General features: G+C 38.2%; 1 protein-coding gene across 3 annotated transcripts in view; it reads right to left on the bottom strand.

Annotated features, from left to right (window-relative positions):
* The window catches only part of Med13l (mediator complex subunit 13L), a 207,107-nt gene that overhangs the window by 38,977 nt on the left and 142,656 nt on the right, over positions 1-25,474 (bottom strand). For all 3 annotated transcript variants that reach the window (XR_011371693.1, XM_070021419.1, XM_070021420.1), the window contains exons 5-14: positions 22,406-22,551; positions 18,766-18,960; positions 18,242-18,430; positions 13,117-13,282; positions 12,619-12,723; positions 7,936-8,667; positions 6,489-6,714; positions 5,368-5,473; positions 4,909-5,033; positions 1,473-1,572 (exon numbers count right to left, since the gene is read on the bottom strand). Coding sequence is in view for 2 of the 3 variants with exons in the window: in XM_070021419.1 (XP_069877520.1) it covers positions 1,473-1,572; positions 4,909-5,033; positions 5,368-5,473; positions 6,489-6,714; positions 7,936-8,667; positions 12,619-12,723; positions 13,117-13,282; positions 18,242-18,430; positions 18,766-18,960; positions 22,406-22,551 (2,090 nt within the window). In the remaining variant the exon portion in view is untranslated. The remainder of the gene's footprint in view (positions 1-1,472; positions 1,573-4,908; positions 5,034-5,367; positions 5,474-6,488; positions 6,715-7,935; positions 8,668-12,618; positions 12,724-13,116; positions 13,283-18,241; positions 18,431-18,765; positions 18,961-22,405; positions 22,552-25,474) is intronic.

Genomic DNA, 25,474 nt, shown 5'->3' with positions numbered 1-25,474 from the left:
AGGGACAGTGCTCAGGCCCGGAGTTCAAGCCCCACAACCGAACAAAATGAATAATAAGAATTATGCTACTTGAGGTCACACTCCAAGTTAATTTCATGTGTACATTCACCTTATAATGTAGTTACTAGAAAACCTAAATTGCATAAATGGTTCTGGCTTATATTTCTAGTGAATATTGCTATTCTAGTCTTTAAATTTCGTAAGTCCAATAAAACTACCTCTTGTCAGTCTACTTTATTGTCATTCTAGGGGCAGAAATCCTATGTACGTGCCCACATACCTTCTCTACAAAAATAAAAAATTCCAACAAAAATAAACTTACACACACACACACACACACATATACACACACACTTTATGTGGATATTGTTGGTACTAACACTTCTGTGATACATTTTAAATCAATTATAATCTGCACTTTATCATCAAATTTTGAGTAAGTTCATTCTGAAGTAATTCCTTTTTGAATACAAGTTAAAGAACAGAGAGCACTGTGTACTTGATCTCAAATTAATTGGTTCAGTACGTGGAAAAACTTTCATTCATTTGACCCCACAGTTATCTATTTCAGTAGAATTTCTTTTAATCTGTGAAGTTCTATGTTTAAAAAAATTCTGCAGCTCAGTGTAATAAAAAAAAGAAAAATGTTTAATTAAAAAAAAACTACAGCAACCAGCTAGCCATCATTATTCATTTCTATCCATGTCATGCTTGAGAAAGCTTTGAATATTTTTTAAAGCTATGGATCCACTAAAGCTGTCAAAACCCAATCTTTGTATCTATCCCACTTCCACATTTGAGTAAATCAGCACTACATTTATAGGTTCATAAAACTTTTTCACTCATCCCTACAACACGGTGGTTTTTACTCTCAATTTGTTCTCATTACCAGCCGAAGTTAATGAGAAGGTCTTAAAGAATGATTTGCAATGGAACTATGACTCTGCTGCAAAGTATCCAGATAAGCTACCCTTGAATTTATTCTAAAGAATCATGGGTGAAGAAGAATACTCTGAAAGTATGCTTTTCTCATCAACATGAAAAACAAAACATGTTGATCTCAAAAGGAAACAGTATGTGTCTTGACAAGAACCAGGAAAGATAATATCAATAAACCCGAGTGAATTACATTTATGAAAGGATTTCATGCAGTATTTTATAGTAAGTGATTACTCTAAAAATCAAGTTCACAGCATTTATCCTACTAGACACAAACCCAAAACATATTTTTCTACATATTTTAACTATAAACAGTAATACTCTGACAAGTATTAAGAATTCTAAACAACACAGTTTCTGAACATAATGAACTGTGTCTTACCAGAAATACCATCTTTTATTCGTTTTCCCTCACAGAATTACACCCAAAGAAAAGGAAGGGGATTTCAGACAGAGCAGCTCTAAGTGTAAGATAAGAGTGTTATAGAAGAGTTACAGACAGTGTCCAAAACTCAGTGACTTTCTTCACATACTTGGTGGGTAAGGAACAGCAGCTCTTCCATCCTTTCCAAGAGGCCGGTCTTCTGTCCCAATTGTAGGCATTTTTGATGAGCGTAGTGCAGGGGATACAGCCTAAGAACAGATCATTATCATTAAAACATAGTAACACTCAAGCAAAGCAGGGGTTCAACATTTCAAAGAATGTGCCTATTGATACTAAATAAAGGAGAAATGCTTCCCCTCACAATATTCACCAGCTGAATGTCAAAAAACACAGCAGACAGTACAAGGAAGGAGATGGCTACAAGCTTTTCATGTAAAAGAAACTGGGTGTGTGAAGGCAGATTGTGCTATCAAAGCAGTCTACAGACCTTTGGCAATCCTTCCTTCCCAGGTCACTACAAGTCAGTCTGTCTTCATGAACACAATCATGACATTAGAACAATGTTTCCAGTAATAACCATCAGATAGTCTGGTTCCTTGCTTGGGACAAGAAGCGAAAGTAGATCTCAAGCCATCTAAAACTACTACTATTTTTAAATTTTTGCCATAAAAAATTTTCACCTTCTTTGCCCATCTCAAAATAGCTTTATTTACAAAATAAAATTCAAAAGAGATCAATTCTTTTTCTATGCAAGATTAGCTTCAAGAATACAAATATACTCTAAAAAAATAAAAATGAAGGCTGGGAAGATGGCTCAGTAGCAGAGTGCTTGCCTTGCATGCATGAGGCCCTGGGTTCGATTTCTTAACAACACATAAGCAGAAAAAGCTGAAAGTAGTGCTATATAGTTCAAGTGTAGAGTGCTAGCTTTGAGCTGAAGAGCTGAGGGACAGCGCCCTGGCCCAGAGTTCAGGCCCCACGACCAACAAAAACTAAAAATAAAAAACTAAAAATGAAAATGAAATACATATAAAGTAAAAATTTTGCAAATACAATGCTTTTATATAGTTGAAAAATAAAATTCAGTTCAAAGACATCTGAGACAAAATCTTGGTCAATAATCTCCAAACTTCACTAACTAGTTAAAGGAATTAGCAGTTGATTTTAAAGTAAACATTTACATGATTAAATGCTAGAAATCAAAGCAGAAACACTCATTTCAACACACAAAAAAATCAATAAAAAATCCAACTCGCTTTGACAGTACTAGGATTTGAATTCAGTGTCTTGTATCAATTGGTAATCTAACATTTGAGCAATGACCCTAACTCTGCTTTGTGTTGGTTGTTCTGAAGATACAGTCTCACAGACTTTCCTTTCCTGGGCTTGTTGAGATTGACAAACCTCCAGGTCTCAGTCTCTTGAGTAGCTAAGATTGCAGATGTAAGCCATCAGCAGCTGAGTAATTTATAGTTTGGACAGAGAATAAGTCCAGTGACCCAGAACACACAGAACAATCACAATGGCAGCCCATCCATATTACTTTACTGGTTCTCCTTCCTTTCTTCCTATTTCTTTGATTTGTGATTCTTAACCTTTCTATATTTTGCTATCGCCATCACTACTAAAGCACCTAACCTGACTTTCAGGATCTTAAAGACCAATCTGAGGCAGTGCTTGGCTTTCAAAGAAAGTTGAACTCAAAAAGGACTTAGTTAAACAATAAAGAAACATGTCAGTTCTTCTGTGTTTTTCATATTGCCATGTTCTTTTCTTTCATGTAGCTATTGTCTAATTCTAGGTCCTCACACTCCAATCCAACAAAATACCAGATAGAACGTCTACTCTGTCAGGCATAGGTGGCTCATGCCTGTAACCTTAGCTATTCAGGAGGCTGAGATCTGAGGATCATGGTTTGAAGCCAGGCCAAGAAAAAAGCCCAAAGTGAAGCTGTGGCTCAAGTGGTATTCTGCTAGCCTTGAGCAAAAGAAGCTCAGGGACAGCACCCAAACCCAGAGGGTAAAATGTGAAGCCCAAACCTGAGTCCTAGCCAAAATCTTCTCAAGTTCTGTCAGTCTCTGACTACCAAGAAGAATCAGCAATAAGCAGGTTGTTCCTTAGCTCCCAGTACCCAGATCTACTTTGTTTCTTGCTATTTACTCACAGCTCATTCTCACTTAAACCAATGCCCTCCACACCTAGCTCTGACCTGTCTCTCCACATCAAGTCAAATACATTCTTCAAACCCCTTATGATCTATCTCATCAGCTTCTACATATGTGCCACATTAATGGTGTACCTGTTAATTAGTCACAATTGGTGTTAGAAATCTGATCCCCACTCATGTTCAAGCCTGAAATACTGCTGCCTTGCCAGCAAGGCATCTGTACTTAAATAACTAGCCAGAATCCTTAGATTCTCATCTGTCACAATTGTATTGTACAATGTACAATAAGTACATTGTAACTTTATGTATGTGCTCTCTTTAAGTCTACAACCGTCTCAAGTTTAAAGGCAACAATCTAATCATAATGGTAACTTTGATCACTAGCCTCTGTACCCACCACACACAGAAACTCATCACCTAATTTGAAAATGTTTATAGAACAGATGGCTAGAAAAAAAATAAAAAACTAATAAGGTGGTTTCTTAGAAAAGAAACAATGTTTTACACATTTCTAGGTCTCCTGGAAATATCATGAACTAATTCTGCCAAAGGTACAGAGAAATACAAGGATGAGAACAAGAATTTGCTGACTACTGGCCTACTTAATCAACAAAAAATGGTCTTGCCCTCCACTATAATCATGTCTTTTATTAAATTAAACTCTATATACTATTTCCCTACCACAAATCTATGTGGCTAGCTAGAGAGTACAAAGCACATAAAATAATATCATAATACAAACTTAACCTCTTGATTTATTAGATGATTAAAAAGGTATGTGGGCACTAGTTTAAAAATATCTAAAGAAACATATATTTCCTTAGGTCCAATAATATTTAGAAGAATTTAATAAAATAATTGGGTGGCTAGGGACATGGTTCAAGTAGCAGAACAACTTCTTATCAAGCACAGGCCCTGAGTTCAAACCCCTGTGCTGCCAGAAACAAACACAGTAATAAAAAAGCATTCACAAACAAAACCCAATGTGTTAAATACTGTATTAATAACTAAAACACTGTGGCTCTTTTCAAGATATACAAACTTTTTGGATAACATTCAGAACCTAAAATAAGAGCCTTCAAACTCAGTAGATCCAACTATAGGGACAATAACCTCCTATTTAGTAGTTCTTTGATTTTGTGTTCTGGAACTGGAGCTTGAACTCAGGGCCTGGGCCCTGACCCTTATTTTTTTTTTACTCCAGGCTGGTGCTCTACTACTTGTAAACCACACCTCCAATTCTGGCTTTTTGCTGGTTAATTGGAGAGAAGAGTCTCACAGCCTGCCCAGACTGGCTTCGAACTACAATCCTCAGATCTCAAGATCTCAGTCTCCTGGGTAGCTAGGATTATAGGAATGAGCCACTGACACCTGGCTTTTACCAAAGTTTTTATATATGTAGCTGTGGCAGACTCACCCCAAGTTCATCATCATCAGAATTATCAAAGATGTTGTCTAAGTCATGCAGGGAAGGTGCCAAGTCTGTCACCTGTGTAAGGCTACTGGAGCCAGCTCTGCCAGCAGCATTATCTTGTCGGACATCTGTAGAAAAGGGTGGGGGTAGGAAAAGGAAAAAAGAAAACAAGGAAGAGAATGAGCAGATTGATCAATTAAGAAGAAGTGAGGAAAGGGCATGATCTCAATAGGTAAGATCTGCTCGTGAACTTCTTTCCTATAGTTTTATTTAAATTTTGAGACAATTATTTCCAATTATGTTTATCAGTTTTGAAAGGAACTGAAAAACAAACTATGACAAAATATAAATGGGATCAAATTACTACTATAACAATAAGAATATAATTTTAAATTGAGATGCATCTCCCTCACATTCTATTTTAGCAACAATCCAAGTGAGGCAAATAATCATAGTACACACCTGTTTTAGTAGCAGAACTGAAAATAGACATGGCATTTTTCCCATCAGGCACCGGCGTGGAATGACCTGGTGTAGTGACATCCTTGGTACCAAATCCATCCTCTGACTGTGTAATAAATTCAGCCAAACAAAACACATGAACACCAACCCAAAGTGTGGAATATGAGGGAGAACACAAAGAATTAGAGGGTTGAATGGAACTTGTTATGAGCACAAGTATGATAAACCATGGTCTATGCAACCAAAGAAATAAAATATATGTTCTTGCTCTGGAATTTAAACAGAACCAAGAACTTCCCAACATTCCCCTCAATCCTCTGGGGTATTCGGAGTGAAGAGTGGTTTACTCCTAAATAGTACTGGTGGCATTTAGTTAAAGAATGCCATGGTGTTAAAAGCTGCCTTTGGTAACATTTTAGATGCTGAATTATAGTTCAAGCTTTCTGGACCTCCAGAAATTTCTGTAAAGAAATCTGAAAAATAACTATTTCAATTTTTTTAAAAAAGCATTCCCTTTGACTGTACTAGCTTATTTTCATTGTCATACTTCCTCTAATCTTAAGAATGTATCTTTAAATAGCCTAGTATTTTATAGAGCCTTTTAAAGACAGCAGACACATCCAGTACTCACATTTGTGCAGTGGAACAGGAGAAAATTACTAACAGTCTATGCACAGTCTTGCATACTGTTGATATTAATTCAGAAAGTATAAAGGTATAATGCTCAGCACAGTAACATAATAAGTGCTCAAAAAATAGTAGATACTGGTTTTCACTTTTTTTTTCCTTTCCATCTTGGGTACTTTGGAATAATACATAAAGAGAAATAGGAGGGAGCATAGGCCAACAAGAATTAGCATATGAGAGGAAACATGCACTGTATAAGCTCCAGCCTGGAAAATATGTGCTCATTTATGTTCGGCTGACTTTTAAACAAAGGTGAGCCATGACATAAAAAAGGAGCAATATGCTGTTCAATACAATAGTACCAAGAGCATGAACATGGGAACAGAGCGATCAGGCAAGACTACCTCAACATCCGGCCTCCAAAGCCTTCCCACACACATCACGCAGACAGATAGAAACCACACCACGTGGACTCACGGTGTGGAAAAGGGTACCTTGCTCTTCTTCAGGGAGTCTTTCTCTGTCCCTTGTTTGCATTTCTTGTTTGCTGTGAAGATGTACTTTATGTCCCCATCCTCAAAGGTGTACGGGTCATTGACTTCTCCCAGACCATCTCCAGGTTGTTGTGAGAGAGGCGATGGGTCAAGGAAGTGGAGCGGCTGCATCTGGGGCTGCTTGTCTTGCCAGATCTTAAACCGTTTGTTAGGTTGTGCTAGGAGTCTAAAAAGGAAAATGAGTAACAATCTAAACAAGATTAAACAATTTAAAATGATTTGTTGCAATTTAAAAGTATGTTAGAACTTTAAAATAATCTAAAAAAACTATTTTGTGTGTATATGTGTGTTTATTTTTTAAATAGGGTTTTGTTTTTATTTTCTATTTTGCTTTTTGTTTATTTTTTGGTCAGCTGTGGGGCCTGAACTCTGAGCCTAGACGCTGTCCCTCAGCAGTTCAGACGAGGCTAGCACTCTACCACTTGTGCCACAGCGCCACTTCCAGCCTTTTCTGCTTATGTGGTGCTGAGGAAATGAACCCAGGGCCTCATGAGGCAAGCACTCTACCACTGAGCCACCTTCCCAGTCCTGTTTTTGGTTTTTTTTTGGGTGTGTAGGATGTATGTATATGCATTACTGCCCATAACAGGGCCTGAACTCTGGGCCTAGGTGTTGTCCTTTAGCTTTTTCAGTCAAGGCTGGCACTCTATTACTTGAGCTACAGTTCCACTTCTGGTTCTTTTGGGTGGTTAATTAGATTTTCCTGCCTGGGCTGGCTTCAAACTGTGAACCCCAGATCTCAGTCTCCTAAATAGCTAGGATTACAGGCGTGAGCCACCAGTGCCCAAATACACGGCTTTGTCTCCAATTCCACGTGCTACTTAAAAGCACAGGTCCCCAGAACAGACTGCTTAGGTTCAAATCCTGTGTCATTTATTGGCCCCACAACCATGGTTTCTCAGTCACTCAATTAGCATAATAACATGGCTGTGGTGCATATTAAAAAGATAATCTGTAGCAAGCATGTGGAATAATGAGCGACTTAAAGCTGTAGAAATATTCTCACTAGAGATGTTTCTCTCTTATACTTGAATACACATATGGCCTTCCTCAAAAGTGGCAGCATGCAAGGAGGTTGTATGTTGGGAGGTCTCATAAAGCTATACTCCATTCTACCTAGAGGCCAAAAATAATACATACCAAGTAGCCTAAAATGCCACTGGATCTTTACATGCCAGCATGTATAAATAATGACGTATGTGCCTAACCTCATGAAGGACAGAGTATATGAAATTGAAGCGATTCCCACAGTCAAAGTCTTGAACAGAGAAGAAAAGCCTGATTTTCTTTGGCACTGAAGGTTTGGCAGGAAGGGCTGAAGTGGGCCGTGCCCCTTTACCCCCACAACCCCCGACCCAGAGACAGTGACAAGAGGGAGCTGTCTTACCTTTGCAGTGCAGTGCTCTCTGAGGGCCCCTCTATTTTGGTGTCACATCTCTCACCCTGGAGTTCTGGAGGTCGGAACTCAGCATCATCACTGGACGGGAGACGAAAACTTTGCCACCACTTCTCTGATGACTCCAGGTTTGAGGGCCTAATACCAGTATATAAGGCTGTCTCGCTGACCTCTGCCATCAGAGGCAGTCTTTGGCCTACGAGGACAGTTCTGTCATCCAGAGTGGACAACTGCTGAAGTTCAAGCCCATTTCCATACAAGGCTGGATTCACAGGGACTGAAGGTGGGTCCAGACTCTCTGCTTCCTGACCTCGTGGCTGAGGGCTGAGTGTTGGTGGTAGCGGGGAGATAGGAGAACGAGGTGAATCCATAGGATTCAGATTCATTTGCTTGCTTGTGTTTCTGGAAGGCACAGCCATTTGCTTATCATACTTTCGACTACTAGACACCTCTAAAGAGGAGTCCATCCCTGCCAAGCCTAGCTTCTGTCCTGATGTGTCTGGCTCCATGCATAACTCTTCAGCAACAGAGGGCCGGTGGTGAAATGGTATCAGAGGTCTCTTTTGCAACTTGTCTCCTTTTTCTTGTCTTTCTGTTGTTTTGTGCTTAGAAGAAGCAGGAGGTGGTAAAGATGAAGCTGAAGATGGTCCTGCACTGAACCCTGGTTGAGATATTGTGGGAGGTCGGTTGGGTCCTACTGCACAACGTTTTAAAAGTTTATGCCTAAAATGAGAGTTAAAATGAAGTCTACAAATACACATATACAAATAACTGCATCATGAGAACATTAAAAAAGAAATGTCTACGACAAGGCTGCATCTTTTAGCACACATACTGGATGCTAACACATCTACAAGGACTCCAGCTTCTAATTAGATTTATAGTGTCTAAAAAATGCAATTCAGATTGATGGAAATTGAAGAATCAATCACATACAAGTTAAACAAAAAAATTGATTTAAATTATTGATTGGTTGATTGACTGATTGATTGATTGATTGTAGGCCCCGGGGCTTAAACCTGCAGAGCCTGAGCACTGTCGCAACTCAAGGCTAGTGCTCTACCACTTTGAGCAACAGTGCCACTTCTGGTTTTCTGGTGGTTAACTGTAGACAAGAAGTCTCATAGACATTCCTGCCTGGGCTGACTTTGAATTACAATCCTCAGATCTCAGTCTCCTGAGTAGCTAGGATTACAGGTGTGAGCCACAAGTGCCCAGCCTGGATTTAAGAAATTTAACATGCTAATTCTTACAAGATTAGAACTCTACATTTTCCTAAGTCAGTCAACATCTCAGATGACCTAACTCATACTGTATCTTAAGACCTTAAAAATGTAAGATCATCTGCCCTAACAAAATTTAGAATTTTCAATTTCTATTTTATAACACTCTACTAAAATCTAATTAGACTGATTTAAAATGGCTTGTTATTCTATATACTGGAACTAAGATGAAGTCTCCAGAAGTATAATACTAAGATAATAAGGGTTAAATCCTAAGAGAACTTAATAATTTAATAGGATAAAAATACTAAAAACCTTACTTGATTCTTATTACATGCAGAAAAGATGGGATCTAGGACAATTACAGACATATTACAGTGGGACAGAAGTGACAGCCTGTGAAAGGGTGCATGTATACAGATGTACCTGAACCATTTCATGTAAGCAAGAATAAATACCATGTCTGCTCACATGCTAACACACTTCTTGGCAAGCATAAGCAGCATGAGAAATGGCTTCGGGGCCCACTACATGATACCAAGGTTTAATCTGTGCAACAAAGTTATATAGCAGGTCAGCCAGTTCCTCCCAATATATAAATCATTCCCAGGGAAAAATTGTAAGCTCTCCTGCAGTGTAGCAGTAACTCTTCGAAGCCACTAGGGTGGCATTAAATTACTGCTGCATTGCACTAAATGATGCCCTAGTGGGCAGTAAAATGGATTTGTGTGGCACAATGGGATGGTTTAGTGGGACAGCAGGATGGCAGCCCTGCTCCATAAGACCATTAGATAGCGTGAGGAGTAGACCATTCCATAATGTGTTTGATAATACTGCAGTAGATAATCTGAGAACACTCTTGCCATTGCTACTTTAAAAATTAAAGAATTCCTGACTTTGAAGAGGGTGGTCTAAGCATAATGCTACTGACAGTACAACATAGTACCACACTAACTGAAGAGAAGCTAATTGTAAAATATCTCAATCACATCATCTAAATGTCTCAACATTTGAAAAGCTAGGCTCGATATTTTCACATAACAACTTTGTTACTTGGATTTTCTCACAGATTTAATGTATCAGTCCTTTGGTAGTTGTTTTATTTTTATGGCAAACTCTTCCAAGTAAGAACTTCTGTAAATAGGATAATATCTTACAGTTGTTTCTTACAGCAGTATCAAGTGACTCAACTAACAATGCCAAATAGGTACAATCAGGACTGTGCCCACAGGTAGGAGACAATCCTAGCAAATCCCTGTTCAGGGAAGAAATCAGATCTGGGCAGGCTTCAGGAAGATCAGGCTTAGAAAGCCAACTAGTCGCCAGATGACAGATGGTAGGAAAACACCAGAAGCAGGGCCAGAGAGAACAGGAGGAAGATGCAGTGGCTAAAAGAATGAGGAGTAATTGAAAACAGACATTTCAAAGGAAGTCATGTGAAACAGTAACAGATTAGAACTGGAAAATGAAGAAAAGTAGATAAATGATTACATTAATGGGATAAGAAAGGAAAAGTATAATAGAAAGATTACAATAAGTAACCTGGCTCAGGGTGAAAACAGACATGTGAACATTAAGAATGTTCCTTTCCCTCCTCCCTTCCCTCCCTTCTGCCCCCACCCCCTTTGCAGGTGCTAAGGATCAGAGACAGACCTCACTTGTGCTCACAAGTGCTCTATCACTGAGCCATACTCCCAACTGCAAGGATACTTCTTAAAAGCACCCTCAAAATAAAAGACTAGATGACCTGAGAGGTAAGGTGTAGAGATAAACATCTGGAGGTCTTCGTTATGGTACCCTGGTATGCACACAGCTATTAAAAGACCCAACGGTGTAAGAATTTGGTGAAGAAATAAAAGCAGTAATTCCAGAGCACAAAGGAAAAGCATTATTCATTTGCACTGAAAATGAAAGATATGTGATATAAGTAGGTAAAAAGGTTATTTGGGGGGAGCAAAAATAAAAAATCTAGATTATGGAAAAGAATAGGAAAAGTCAGACAAAGACACAAGTCAATCTATGGACTACAACTTGGCTCTGAGTCATCCATCAATCAGTTCTAACAGAAAATGCTTTTCCATTACACAATTCGTAAGGGCCTAGAGACAAAAGTAAAAACAAATCCTCAGCTGCAGCATACCACATCTACCCTAAAACCAGAGGAGAACCTCACGTGCTCAAAGGACTCTTCACAAGCAAGCAACTTCCTAAAAACAGTGCTCCTTAGCCGGGCACTGGTGGCTCACGCCTGTCATCCTAGCTACTCAGGCGGCTGAGATCTGAGGATCGCAGTTCAAAGTCAGCCTGGGCAGAAAAAGCCCGTGAGACTCTTATCTCCAATTAACCACTCAAAAACTGGAAGTTGCACTGTGGCTCAAGCGGCAGAGCACTAGCCATGTGCACAAAGAGGCTCAGGAACAGTGGTAGGCCCTGAGTTCATGCCCCACAACTGACCAAAGGAGGAAAAACAAAAAACAAAAAACAAAACACGTGCTCCTTGAAAAATCAACCAGGAGTTTCATTAGGCTGACAGAACATCTCTCAACAAGACACTGCCCACCAAGGCAGAGCTTGAGCTTGATAACAGTATCATCAAAGGGGCAAGAAAGGATAGGCAAAGGAGGCCAAAAATGTTTCTACCAGTGTACCTACCCAGAAAGGTTTGCATTCTTGACCTGCAACCCAAGTCATTAATGCTATATTAAAGACCACTGAACTAAACTAAGAAATAAGTAGAAATCTTCTACATATGCTTATATAAAGTTTAAGCACTAACTGATTCAAAAATACATACTTTAGAAGCAGAGCTACCCATTGCCTAATAAGTGAAAAATCATCAAACAATTAAACTAAGGGATAAAATGTATATCCATGAACTCTAATGAAGATCCAAGACAGTAAGATTCTTTACTACCCCAACAAGTGGAATATTCTTGAGGACACCTAAATGGATGCGCAATTAAGATATCAGGACTATAGGCCTTGTAACTTTTAGCAGGTGTTCCTAAATTCCTACCTTAGTCATCAAAAAAAACAAAACAAAACACTTCCTAATTATCTACAGAAGGTCAGATTTATCAAAATTCTACTAACTTCAGCCAATCTTGTTTTCAACCTGTTTTAAATTTTCTACTTTAAAAATTGAAGAAGTTAAATACTGCCATTTAACTGGCTAAGAATTTCTTGCCAAACTCACATCCTTTACTTTTAAAGTAGCTAACTGTAAGAAACTGTGGGAACAGTCAGATTGCAGGAGTACTGCTTAATAAACTGAGTCCTGACAATAAGCTCTATCATGTGCATGTAAGGAAAGACTTCTTCCTTGGTGTGGGGGTGTGAGGGGAGGAATTCAAAACTAAACAAAGGACAGAGACAAGTGGCCTGAGAGGCTGGGAGATGAGCCAACCAAGTATGCCATCGCTGCCTGCTGTTCTGCTGTCTGTGTACCCACCTGGAACAAGAACAGCTGACTCTTTGGGTTGGATCCACAAAACCCCAAGCAGCAGGACTGTTAGCAGGCTCTTCTTCAAGTGTTGGAGTTGACATCTGGCTCCTCCTAAAAAGGTTAAAAATGTGACTTACTTGCCAACATGAGCTAATATTCTTCTATGGCAGGGGTGGAGAATGTGTGGCTGCTCAAGGCCTACCAAATCATTTGGCCCATGATGGATCAGATGTGCATGCCGCCCAAGCAGCTAGAATTACAAGTTTGAGCCACTGCGACCAACTCTATGCCATTCTTTAGCTGATAAGGCACTTGACATTTTTCCTGAGGAATCAAGTGACGTATGTCAACCTTATCAACTTTGTTTTGAATTTTACTCTAAAAAGGTAAAACACGTGTAAAGCCATGTCAAGTGTGGTCACAGAGGGTATGACGTGACTGCTTCCATGTCGCAGTTGAAAGGTGGTAACTAACCCATGACCAGCACATAACCCACAAACATACTTGGACTGGGCTCGGTTGAGGATGCATTCCTTCCACACTCGATGGACCATATGATTGTGGAGATTTGGAGGAATCTTCCCCGATCTCTTTGGACTGTGCATAGTTATCATGCCCCCATCTTGGGAACCTAGGTGACTGGCAGCACTCTGCATACCTCCACTTTCACCTAGAAAGCAAAGACAATTTGTAGTGGTAGAATTTTCTGGAAATGTCCCCGGATACACAGGCTATTATATTCAAAATAAGCATTTCAACTGTCAGAACTCCTGAAGCTTTATCCATATTCCTTCGCATTAACACTACCTATAGGTAAGAATAAAATTTGTGTCAGGACATTTTCTTCTGCTCTACATTATCTGTATGAATCTTTGTGTTCTCCCTAACATAGCTGATCTGATCAACTCACAACTGTAAGGCAATTCACATACAGAGGTGTTCCTACTCCACCTGCACTGGATATAAGTATAAGAAAGGAAGCATAATTACAACAATAAAGACTCAAACACATATTCCTTGAATTTTTAAAACAGAATACAACAAATAAGTCTCAAGGCCAAAGCAGTAGAGAGAGCTTGATGCTCATTTAGCTCAATGGTTGTATAATATCTGTAAATGGTGCCCATGCAGAAAAAAGGATTTAACAGCACAAATCTTTTAACAAGGTCAAATTTCAAATTTGTGTGTACAACTGTTTGTTCCCACATTTGACATTACTTATAAACACTTAGTGCTACAATACTGAAAAGGGTTGTCTTGGCATTTTATGTCAGAGGATTAAAAGTTCACTGGTCTCTCTTTCTCTAACTCCAGTTGATATGTAACCCATTTCTTCTGCTATGTTCCCAATGACCACTGGTGATACTAGTCAGTGGGAATGTTAATACTCCTTTTTGATATAAGACAAAGCCCATATCCATTAATTTCACCTATTTGATTTATTAAATACATTATTAGGTTTCTAGAAAACCTCCACTCCTATCCAAAAAAAAGAAGCAACCTTATAACACAAGCTATTCTTCATAGCAATGCAATACAACACGATCATTACTTGATCTTAATAGTTAGCCCTATCTCTAACTTTAAACACAAAGCAAAACAAAAACCCGAATGTTTACATGCTAGAGAACTGAAGCCTTCTGGTACCCCCCACAATTATCATTATTTTATAGTTAACATAGTTGAAGCACAAGAAGCGTAGTCTTTCATTGTTACTTCTTATTGTGAAAGTTGTCTGGCTTGGTTCATAAAGTAAAAGAATTCAATTCAATTTTACAACTGTCCATCATAAACACCAAAAAGCAGTTCATATGCACACAGTATCCTCAAAAGGAAAAGGTAGGGGAAAGCAAGCTACAGAGATGCTTCTCGTTGAAGCTAGACAAATACTCTTTAGTAGCACTTAATAAACTAAAATGTAGGTGCTAGCTTACAGGGAACTAAACAAGTTGTAAAATGTATATTGGATGTTGCTACCTCCAAGGATAAAGACAAGTAGAAGTACCCATCCCAGTAAGATGAGTAACTTCACCAAAACTATTTGTCCCTGATAGATCCCCTGTTAAACAGAACCTCTTGGCCATTGGAGATACAAAGGAATCTACACTTATTTATTTAGGAAAAATGCCAATATTCAATGCTGGAATGACAGCACTCTTCTTCCTGCACATAATTCAGCATCCTATGACATAAAAATCTTGCCAAATTTGTTTTAACATAAGCATACCAGAATCTTTTAACTTGTTTAAAAGAGGTGACATAAAAGCTTTATTTATCCAACATCTAGCATGATGCCATATTTATAGAGTAAGAGGTAGGGGCAGGACTGAAGGACTATGAAGTCCACATGAAACTCAAAATGGAAAATTTCTTGGGGTTTCTTTGGAAGGTTTAAAAAAATAATAATTATAGCCAGGTGCCAGGGGCTGTGGTTCAAAGCCAGCCCAGGCAGGAAAGTCTATGAGACGCTTATCTCCAATTAACCCCTCAGAAAATCAGAAGTGGCACTGTAGCTCAAGTGGTAGAGCATTAGCCTTAAACTGAATTGCTGAGGGACAGTGCCCAGGCCCAGAGTTCAAGCCCCACGACCAATTAAAAAAAATTAAATTAATTAAATTGTACATATCATGGGACTTGAACTCAGGCCCTGAACACTGTCTCTTAGCTTTTGTGCTCAAGGCTAGCATTCTACCACTTGAGCCATAGCCTTGCTTCTGGCAAGGCTGATTAATAGGAGCTAAGAGTCTCATGGACTTTGTTACCTGGTCTGGCTTTAAACTGAGATCTTCAGATCTCAGCCTCCTGAGTAGCTAGGATTCTAAGTGTAAGCCACCAGTGCCTGGCCAGACATCTTGTATTTGAAGGGTGAAATTTATAGTTCTGAACTGACAGGCAGACAAGGCATTATGTATAAAGCAAACCATCAATTTTAAGGTGAATATAAATTTGGCAAAAAAAACCTAGAAACCGACAAAGAAAAACTTAATACTTTAGTGTACTTGCTAAAAATTCAAACTGACAAAAACAAATCTAATTTCAATCTTTACATTAATATACTTTGTCTATGATGAATGCTACAAAAGGTTATTTATAAAAGTAGGTTTTTCTTTTCCAGTTTAAAGTAGTTGTAGTAAAACTTGATGGCAAAATCTTTTCACAAGGGGCTGGGAAGGTGGCTCAGTGGTAGAGCGCCTGCCTTGCATGCCAGAGGCCCTGGGTTCGATTCCTCGGCACCACATAAGCAAAAAGAAAAAAAGCCGGAAGTGGTGCTATGGCTCAAGTGGTAGAGCGCTAGCCTTCAGCTGAAGAGCTGAGGGACAGCGCCCAGTCCCAGAGTTCAGGCCCCATGACCAGACCACCCCCCCCCCAAAAAAAAAAAAAAAAAAACCTTTTCACAAGGAAGCATTCAGATCTGCTCTACTACTTGAACTTGGCTGCAGTCATCCCTCAGGACCCACTGGAGACTGGCTCCTAAACTCACTATGAATACCAAAATCAAGGATCTCCAAGTCCTTTATATAAAATGTAGTATTCACATATAATCTACACATATTTTCCTATATCTTGTAAATTAGCTACAGGTTACTTAGAACAGGCAAAATAATGCAAATGTTATGTAAGTAGCCTTTATATTTTTTGTTTAGGGAACACTGAAGGAAAAAAAAAGTGTGTGTGTGTGTGTGTGTGTGTGTGTGTGTGTGTGTATGTGTGTGTGTGTGTGTGTGTGTGTGTGTGTGTGTGTGTGTGTGTGTGTGTGTTCGTTCAAGACAAGGCAGTTTATTTACTTGAATGCTTTCAATCTGTAATCTGAAGGAAAAAAAAGTGTGTGTGTGTGTATGTGTGTGTGTGTGTGTGTGTGTGTGTGTGTGTTCGTGTGTGTGTGTGTGTTCGTTCAAGACAAGGCAGTTTATTTCCTTGAATGCTTTCAATCTGTAATTAATGGGGTCTATAGAAACACAACTGTGGATACAGCAGGCCGACATTAACATCTTTCTACCGTCTTAGCAATTACATGGCTCTTCAATACAAAGATTAAGTGTTGTCTACTTTGTTTCTTCTGTCAGTTGTGGGACTTCAACTCAAGGCCTAAGCGCTGTCCCCTAAGCTCTTTTACTCAAGGCTAGCCCTCTACAATTTGAGCTACAGCATCATTTCTGGTTTTCTACTGGTTAACTGGAGATAAGAATCTCACAGACTTTCCTGCCCTGGCTGACTTCTAACTGTGATCCTCAGATCGCAGCCTCCTGAGTAGCTAGGATTACAAGTGTGAGCCACCAGTAACCAGCATGTTGTCACTTCTATGTCTCCCACAGAGTATCTGAATAGTTCCTTCTAAGTAACTTAATAATGCGTGCTAAAATTAGAGTTTTGAGTATTACTTTGAAATGTTTTAAACTCCTAGCTATATATTACAGTATTATTTATAAGATGCTCTTACATATACTATCTAATGCTCCTAACAATTTGTAAAGTATGTATTTAACAGAAAAAGAAAAAGCATGAGACTCAGAGAAAGTATGAAAATTAAATAAATTCATAAATTCATATTGCTTTAAGACAAGGCTTGATCAATCACAAAAACTAGTTTTTTCCCCAATACACTCTTCAACCAGAAACATTTGTGGAATGCCTACTGCATGGGAAATGCTATGCTGAAAACAATGAAAAGCCACCTTATCTAACTCACACAGAAATTACTGTACAAGAGTGTATCCTAGCTCCTTATTTTTATCCTAGTTGTTCAGCTCCCAAGACTGTTTACGTTTTACAGTTTACTCTAATGCTCTGACCAACATGGTCATATTAAGTGTCCATAAACAATCGCAATTGTTACTTTGAGAACTTGCCTTAATGACCCTATTTTCAATTCAACTGAAGTCAACTAAAAACCAAAAAAATGTTGGTATAAGGAAGTATATTACTCAACAAAAAATTTTTAAATGTTCTCAATTTAAATAACTTCTAAAATTTTCCATGAAGACAAAGTATCAAGTTCTCAAAACTGTCTAATGTAGTTAGCATTTATTACTGACAGATTACTGAGAGAATGAAGTATTTGTTCATAGCTCATAGGTCTGCTAGGACTTGTCCTTGGTTATCAATGGTCTTTTGGACAAGAGAAGTCCATCATTTTGTAACTTACAGTTCTTAATATATGTATTTTTTAAAGCAATCAACAAGCCAGGTATTGGTAGCTCACATCTATAATTCTTGCTATTCAGAAGGCTGAGATCTCAGGATCACAGTTCGAAGCTACCATGGGCAGAAAAGTCCCCATGAGACTCTTTATGTCCAATTAGCCACCAGAAAAACAAAAGTGGTACTATGGCTCAAAGTGATAGAGCACTCGCCCAGGCTCTGAGTTCAAGCCCTACAACTGACCCCCCTGCAAAAAAAAAAGTTACAACAATACTGTTTCACCAAAAGGTGAATATGGATGGGCACAGCTAAAATACTGGAATACATAGTTCCATTTGTTTAAAACTTTTCTTCTCTATTTTTGTAAATAACAAAGTTACTCTATTAACTCCATCTCTTCTAGTAGCATTTCCAGCTATATGTGGCTCTCCTGTTCCATAGCAATGGAAAAATACTATTTTCTGGATTTTCTTTCCCCCAGTATACTCACCTACAACAGCCTGTTCTGGAGAGGTGGGAGGGGTCAGAGGTATTCCACAGTTACTTGGGTCCTTCACACTACCAAGCCCCTGCTGCCCAACTGTAATATGGCCTCCAGCATTGACAACACTCTGAGGAACTGGGATGTCATTCTGAGAGATCAAAACAAAAGCTGAAGGATAGACCATCCGAACACCACCTGTAAGGAAAGAGAACAGACAGAGTCGGGCCTGAGAAATAGTTCATAGAAGACTGTCTCTTTCACTGAAAGAGATACTTTGATGCTGTGGTTAAGGACCAAAGCTCAGTAGAAAATTAACAACTGTCAAACATGGTAGGTTCCAACATGATGACAATAAAATCTGTAATGTAGTAACCACCAAGGTTTAGGCAAGATAACTACTCAGATACATACATCATTGTGTCAAGAGAATCAAAATTAAGATGGGAAATTTCAGCAATGGCTTCTGCTGGACCTGAATGATTGTGAAAATTAAAGAAAATGAAGCAATTATAATGAATATTTTCTCTTACCGACAATTACTTCAACTGCCACAGGGAAATCATCATCATATCCCAATTCCTCTTCCTCTTTCAATTCATCTTTCTTTTTTAGCACCATCGGATAGAAATATTGCCATTCCTCAATCAACTTGCGTGTAGCCGGATCTGACATTTTGTATGCTTGGCCTGTTAGTGTGCCATTTAAGCCATAAGGGCTTACCAGTACTAAAGAAAAAAAGAAGAGAATTGTATGCTTTGCATTACAGAAATCATTCTACATGCAATTCTACATTTTTGGTAACTAAGTTAAAGCACAGCAGCACTTCATGCACTGTCCTTTATTTCCTAAAGTCTTATAAAGTATGGTTTTTAAAGTATTTGGGCTTTACAAGTTGCCTGCACATTAAAGCATATTCCTATCTATTTAATAATGGTTGTGCAGTATGAATACCTAATTTCCCATGAAAGAAGATAACAAGTCAATAGCCCAAAATCTACTCAGGATGTCCTAAGACTTCCTGAGTATCTATAGTAATTAAAGAATAATATATAAGATTTCTTATAACAGAAAATTCATAATATACAAAGCTTGAAGCATAATGCTTACTTATAATTTGAGTTATGGCTGGTTTAGACGTCTGTTGACAATAAACTTATTGACCTTAAAGTCAGGTACTCAAGAGTCCTAGTTACTTCCACTTTTTGATTTGATGTCATTTTTACTGAGTCAGGACACCAAAAAAAGAACTTATCACAGTATTGTGAATAACTCAAGCAGATCTTACCTTCAAAGGCAAGTTATTCAACTTTGCAAATAATACTTTTCTGGGAATAAAGATCATTTTCTCTGAATCACTTTCTGTTTATAAATACACCTCAGCATTATAATTAAATGGGTTGTCTTTTTCCGATGACCACTTCTTATAACAGATAGATGACATCCAAGTGTGATTTCTCAAGGCTTGAACCCTGAAACCCTAGCTATGCAAAAGGCAGACACTGGGGATTTCAGGGCTCAAGAGCTGGCTTAAGGCCAGCCTACACAAAAAACTAGCAAAACTCCATCTCAACCAATGGCTGAATGCAGTGGCACAAGGTTGCCATCCCAGCTATTGTAGGTTGGAACCACATAATGGTTGGGTACAGCCATTATGCACTTGAAATTCCCAGTTAAAGTGGAAATAATTCAGAGGTATACATGCTTCCTCCTGGGGTTTGAACTCTGGGCCTGGGTTCTGTCCTTGAACTTCTTTTGTTCAAGATAAGCACTGTACTTGAGTGCTTACCACTTGAAACTGAGCCACTCAACCACTGTCAGCTTTTCTTTTCTTTTCAAGAGTAGTTTTTTTGAGAGTGTCACAGACTTTCCTGCCCAGGCTAGCTTTGAAGTATGATCCTCAGATCTCAGCTCCCTGAGTAGCTAGGATTACAAGTGTGAGCCACCAGTTCCTGGCTTCAGATGTATATTTGTGCTTCTTTCTAAGATACTTTTAACATTATTTATTCATTAAATTTTTTAGGCATTTCTTTAATAGCTTAGTATGCCTTCAAGTTTTTAGGAAATTACTTTTAAATATACTGTCATTCCATTATTTATTACATTGTAATGATATGCCATTATTTATTCATTAAAATATTCCACTTAAGTACCAAAAAAGGAAAGAAAGAAAGAAAGAAAAAAGAAAGAAAGAAAGAAAGAAAGACATCCTCAACTATGTAGAGGAAGTACAAATAGGAAGTAGGAAGATGACTACAGTCCAGGTAGTCCCAGACATCAGGTAAGGCCCTGGCTCAAAAATAACCAAAACAAATAAGGCCAGCAGATGGCTCAAGAGGTATATGAGTACAAGGTCTAAGTTCAAATCCCAGGACTACCACCGTATCAATCGAGAGAAGGAGATGAACTAAAGGCTCATACATTTTTTTTGGAGTGTTTCTCCCATTCCTCAATGATCCAAATGGGATCGCTGTCTCCATCAAACACCGTCAAGGGCAATTTTTTTCCACTGATATGTCTAGAAAATTCTCACATTATTCTGCATCACTATGTTACTACACATCTATATGCCATCCATGTCCCTAATTATCTGTCCTTTCCATACCAATCACAAGAATAAGCAGGACAGTGTTCCGTAAGTCTTCTATGACTCAAAGCAGAAGTAACAAACCACTAAGATTTAAAATAACTGGTCTGCAGAGAAGTGGTAGTCCTAATATTATCATTCCCAACCTATAAGGTGGGAAAGTTAGCTCCAGTTCCTCATGAGCAATGATTCCCCTTATTAGCATCAACAACTGCTTTCCTTTGGGGCAATAAAGTCTAAGGTGAAGTCAGACAGCCCTCTGCACATTTATGCTCAAGAAAACAGAGTATTTAGATAATTCTGATAAATCATAATAGCACATCAATGAGGACTTTCACAACGGGGTATCTTTAAACTTTACAGTAATTCATAATTGAAACCCCAGATTCACAGAATGACAAGATACATGAAGTGGAAGGTGGGGTCCTGGTGAATAATTGGGGCCCAGATGAATAAGGATTTAATGTGTCTTTCCTTGCCTCTCAATAAAGGCTTGTATTTGGAGAATAGATTCTTTCATTAAATTAAATCAGAAAAACAATCAATCATAAATAAAATGGAAGTTATTAATTTATCTAGGTGCTAGAAAATTAAAATATTTTATCAAGTTTGATAAAATTAGTATTCTTAAATTATATTGCATCTGAGATAGTAAGACTATTTCAACCAGACATCCAGCAAATGATATACTGAACTGAAGATTTTTTTCCTACAGTGCAACCCAGTATAGTAACATTTAAATACTATCATTCACAGAAAATTCTGAATTCCAAAAACAAAAATGAAGATTTAAATTGTTCAGTCAGACCAAAAGGACATGGAAGTTACTATGGGACATCAAGACAGTCAACATAAATTTCAAATGTACCAAGTAAAATCACAACCAAATACTTATTATCAGTGGGAAATGTAATTAAAAGAAAATGCTAAAGATATTAACATCACTGAAGAAATTATACATTATCAACTCCAGGTCTGATTTTGGCTGAAATTTTAAATACTGTGTTTTACAATAATCTTTTGTAAGCCATTACTCTCCTGAAACCTTGTTAACTAGCACAATAAAAACTTTTCATTTTATAAAATTCATCAACTATTCACTGCAATGTTATTATTCCAATGTTATTTGGTTCTGAAAGAAATCCTCTATATCCTAATTTTCAATACAACTTCACAGAAAACTGTATATAACTGTATACAGTTATATATATTTACAGTTATATACAGTTTTCCTAAATGAACAACTATTATTGTGAAATAGTTCTTCCTTTCCTCTTCTAAAATAGACTCTTATGCTTACCTTGCCTTCAAGATGTCCTTTTAAGGTAATATTTCATCCTACAAAACCTTACTGGGGTTGAGCATGGTGATGCATACCTATAATCTCAGCAACTCAGGAGGCTGAGGCAGGAGGAATGCAAGTTGGAGACCAGCTTAGAAACTACAGAATGAGTTTGAGGCCAGCCTGGGCTACATAGTAAGACCCTGGCTCAAAAACAAAACACCAAAAAACCCTTCCTGGATAAGACGCCTGCCCCCTTTGGTGGTGGTGTAGGGGTGCAGCAGGCACATCACCACTGACTTACCTTGAAATGGTGCAGGTGAAGACTGAGCCATGTGTATATGCTCCTCATTGATCAAATAAATTGGCTGGTGTTGGGCAATCTCCACACTTGTGCACACATTACTTTCTCCATGAAGAAAGAATGTGAAAGCACAGGACAAATGCTCACTAAAAAAAGAACGAGAGGCTCAGTTTTACATTTTGGTAGAAAACGGGTGCTAGAAATGCAACTACAGGTAAGATACAGCCCTGCTTTACCAGTCAGCCAACAGAGCTGACCTCAAACCAACAGAACACAACTTCTACTGACTGTGCACACATAATACTGACAAAATATCTTGTCCAGAAACTCAAAGCTGCCTAGCAAATCTGCAATTATCTCTGCGCATTCTGAAGTTTTGAAAGTTACTATGCAGAATGCTTCCTATTTGTTGCATAAAATCTAAATCTACTATGTCAAATATAAACTTCTACCAGCAGAAAACCTCAATATTTTTCTTTCTTAGGGCATATTCATGGTGAACAGTCAGAAGTATTAAGTAAAGGAGAAAATTGAATTTAAAACACTGATATTTTTTAAAGAGGCTTGTGAACAAAATTGATCTTGTTCAACCAAAACTGAGTTTCAGGAACACTGAATGATAAGGTTTATTTATATTTGGTAGAATACAATAACATTAAAATTTAAAGCTTACGATATTCAAATGAGGTTAAAATAGTTGCCTTGAAAATATTACTATGGAGGCACATGCCTGTCATCTTAGCACTTGGGAAGCTGAGACCAACACTGAAAAATACAGCAAGACCCTGTCTCAAATTTTAAAACAACCAATTAAGGACACTGGTATGTGTGTACATGTGTATGTGTACTCTCAATATGCAACTGTGTAGGTAACTAAATAATTACGAAATGAATTTGCATCTTACTTTACATTTCATAACTTATATATTTACTTCTGTTTAAGACAGGGTCTATGTAGCCCAGGAGGCCTTGAACTTGTCATCCTCCTGCTTCAGCTCCGAATTAGCTGGTATTATAGCCTTCACCCCCTGGTCTGGCTTACAATTTACTTCTCATTACAAAATTATATTGAAGCATTCCATTTCTCCGTTTTCTACACAATGAGCTCAAAACTGATAAAAATAAAATGTCACAAAAAAAATTTCAAGAGTTACTACAGCTCCATATTCTTTCAAAGTTGTTAACTTTGGCCTTAGACCGGCTGTAATACATTTCTATTCCTCAAAACACCTCATAAAAACTATTGTCTGATGAACCAAAAACATGATACCAAACCACGATTCAAAAGTTTCCTCTAAGATGTTGCTTTGGTCAATATTATAAAGCATATTTTGAGTATTGCTCAATAATAATTCTGTTTCAAATAAAAATTATAATGCTTTAAGAAGATTTGGACTAAAATGATAAACATGTTATTGGCACAGTCAGAAACACAAAGATTGTTCTCTGACAAGTGTGGTGTTGTACCATCAGGAAACCTCTACTCTTAGCATTTGAATGTTTGGCATGATAAACAAAAATAGTGGTTATAATTTTAGAAGAATTTTGAAAATTTTTCTTAGGCTGCTGATAACACTTCTAAATTTCAAAGTTCACAAAGCAGAAAGATACACACTATTTAAGCACATACAGAAATAAAACAGCAACAGCAAAAGTGCTGTCCTTTAAAAAAAAAAAAAAAGGTGCTGGACACTGGTGATTCATGCCTGTAATCTTAGCTACTAAGGAGGCTGAGATCTGAGGATCACAAATGGAGTCAACATGAGATTCTTATCTCCAATTAGCCCTCAGAAAACTGGAAGTAGCTCTGTGGCTCAAAGTGGTAGAACACTAGCCATGAGAGGGGAAAGCTCAGGAAGAGTGCCCAGGCCCTGAGTTCAAGCCCTACAACAGACCCCTCCCCATGCCTACAAAAAAAAGGGGGATGGGGTACTACGAAGACATTATCTCCAACACATAAGCTATAATAGGACTCCCCCCCAAAAAAAAAAAATTCCTGATTGTGAATTAAGCAAGTTTTCAAATGTGAATTTTAGCTAAGGGTTTGTGCTGACTCATCCATATTCATATCCACTATCCCATAAATATAAATAGTTTATTTATTATAAGAAATGGGTGGCAGGTACAAATGTAGTGTAGCTACAGAATAGGTTTTGTAGTAACACTGATCTATCTCCAAATGTATGTGAGAACAAATACAACGATCATACCGTGTGTCCCGTGCAAAGTGCTGGAATGACAGTGAATGAAATGGGGCACCAGGAGTAGTTAGACTAGCAAGAGACTGATAGGAAAAACAGAGACACAGAAGCACAATCAAAGTGTGTTGAAAGACTAAGATACAGTGATTTATGTACAACATATAAATACTTTTAAGTAGACCAAAGCAAATGAACACAGAATTACAATAGTAGGAAGAAATGAGAGGAGGGAAGGAAGGAAAAGGGGAGAGGGGGAAAGGAAAGAGAGGCAGAAAAAATGCGGGGGGTCAGGAAGAGGGGAGAAGAGGGAAAAGGAAGAGGGGAGGAGGAGGAGGAGATTGGGGTTGGGTTGGGGAAAGGGTTAGAGGGAGAGAGGGGGAGGGGGGAAGAACAAAGCAAGAAGCGGAGCAAGCTAGAGTTTGGGGAGTTCTAAATGCAGAAATTATGTGACACAATTAGAATGGAGTCTAAGAGGTCACCATTAGTTTTTAAAAATTACGAAAAATTCAAAATAGTACTTATTGCCATGTTATATGGAGAAGGGAGGAGGGGAGGGACAGATGAGATGGAGGGAAAGGGTGGTAATGAAAGGTAGTAATGATTTAAGAATAAGCCTAATTATCTAATGGCTTCCCATTAAAGAGCAAAATCAAAAGCCCAGTAACTGCCCCAGTTACTTCCCAGACCAAATTCCCATTGTTCTCTCTCCCCCTTTTCCACTCCATTCCATCCTAGTAGACTTTCCAGCAATTCTCCCAATGAAGCAACTGCAACTTGCACCCACTGTTCCCTCTTCCTCTCAGATGTTAATATGACCCTCTCTTCTCACACTTGTTTTCCTTAAATATAACACCAAATCAGCAAGGCC

Source organism: Dipodomys merriami, unplaced genomic scaffold, assembly GCF_024711535.1.
Source record: "Dipodomys merriami isolate MVZ:Mamm:240054 unplaced genomic scaffold, mDipMer1.0.p SCAF_142, whole genome shotgun sequence".
Lineage (NCBI taxonomy): Eukaryota > Metazoa > Chordata > Mammalia > Rodentia > Heteromyidae > Dipodomys > Dipodomys merriami.
The sequence above is the reverse complement of the archived record's forward strand: the minus strand, read 5'-3'. Positions and strand labels throughout refer to the sequence as shown.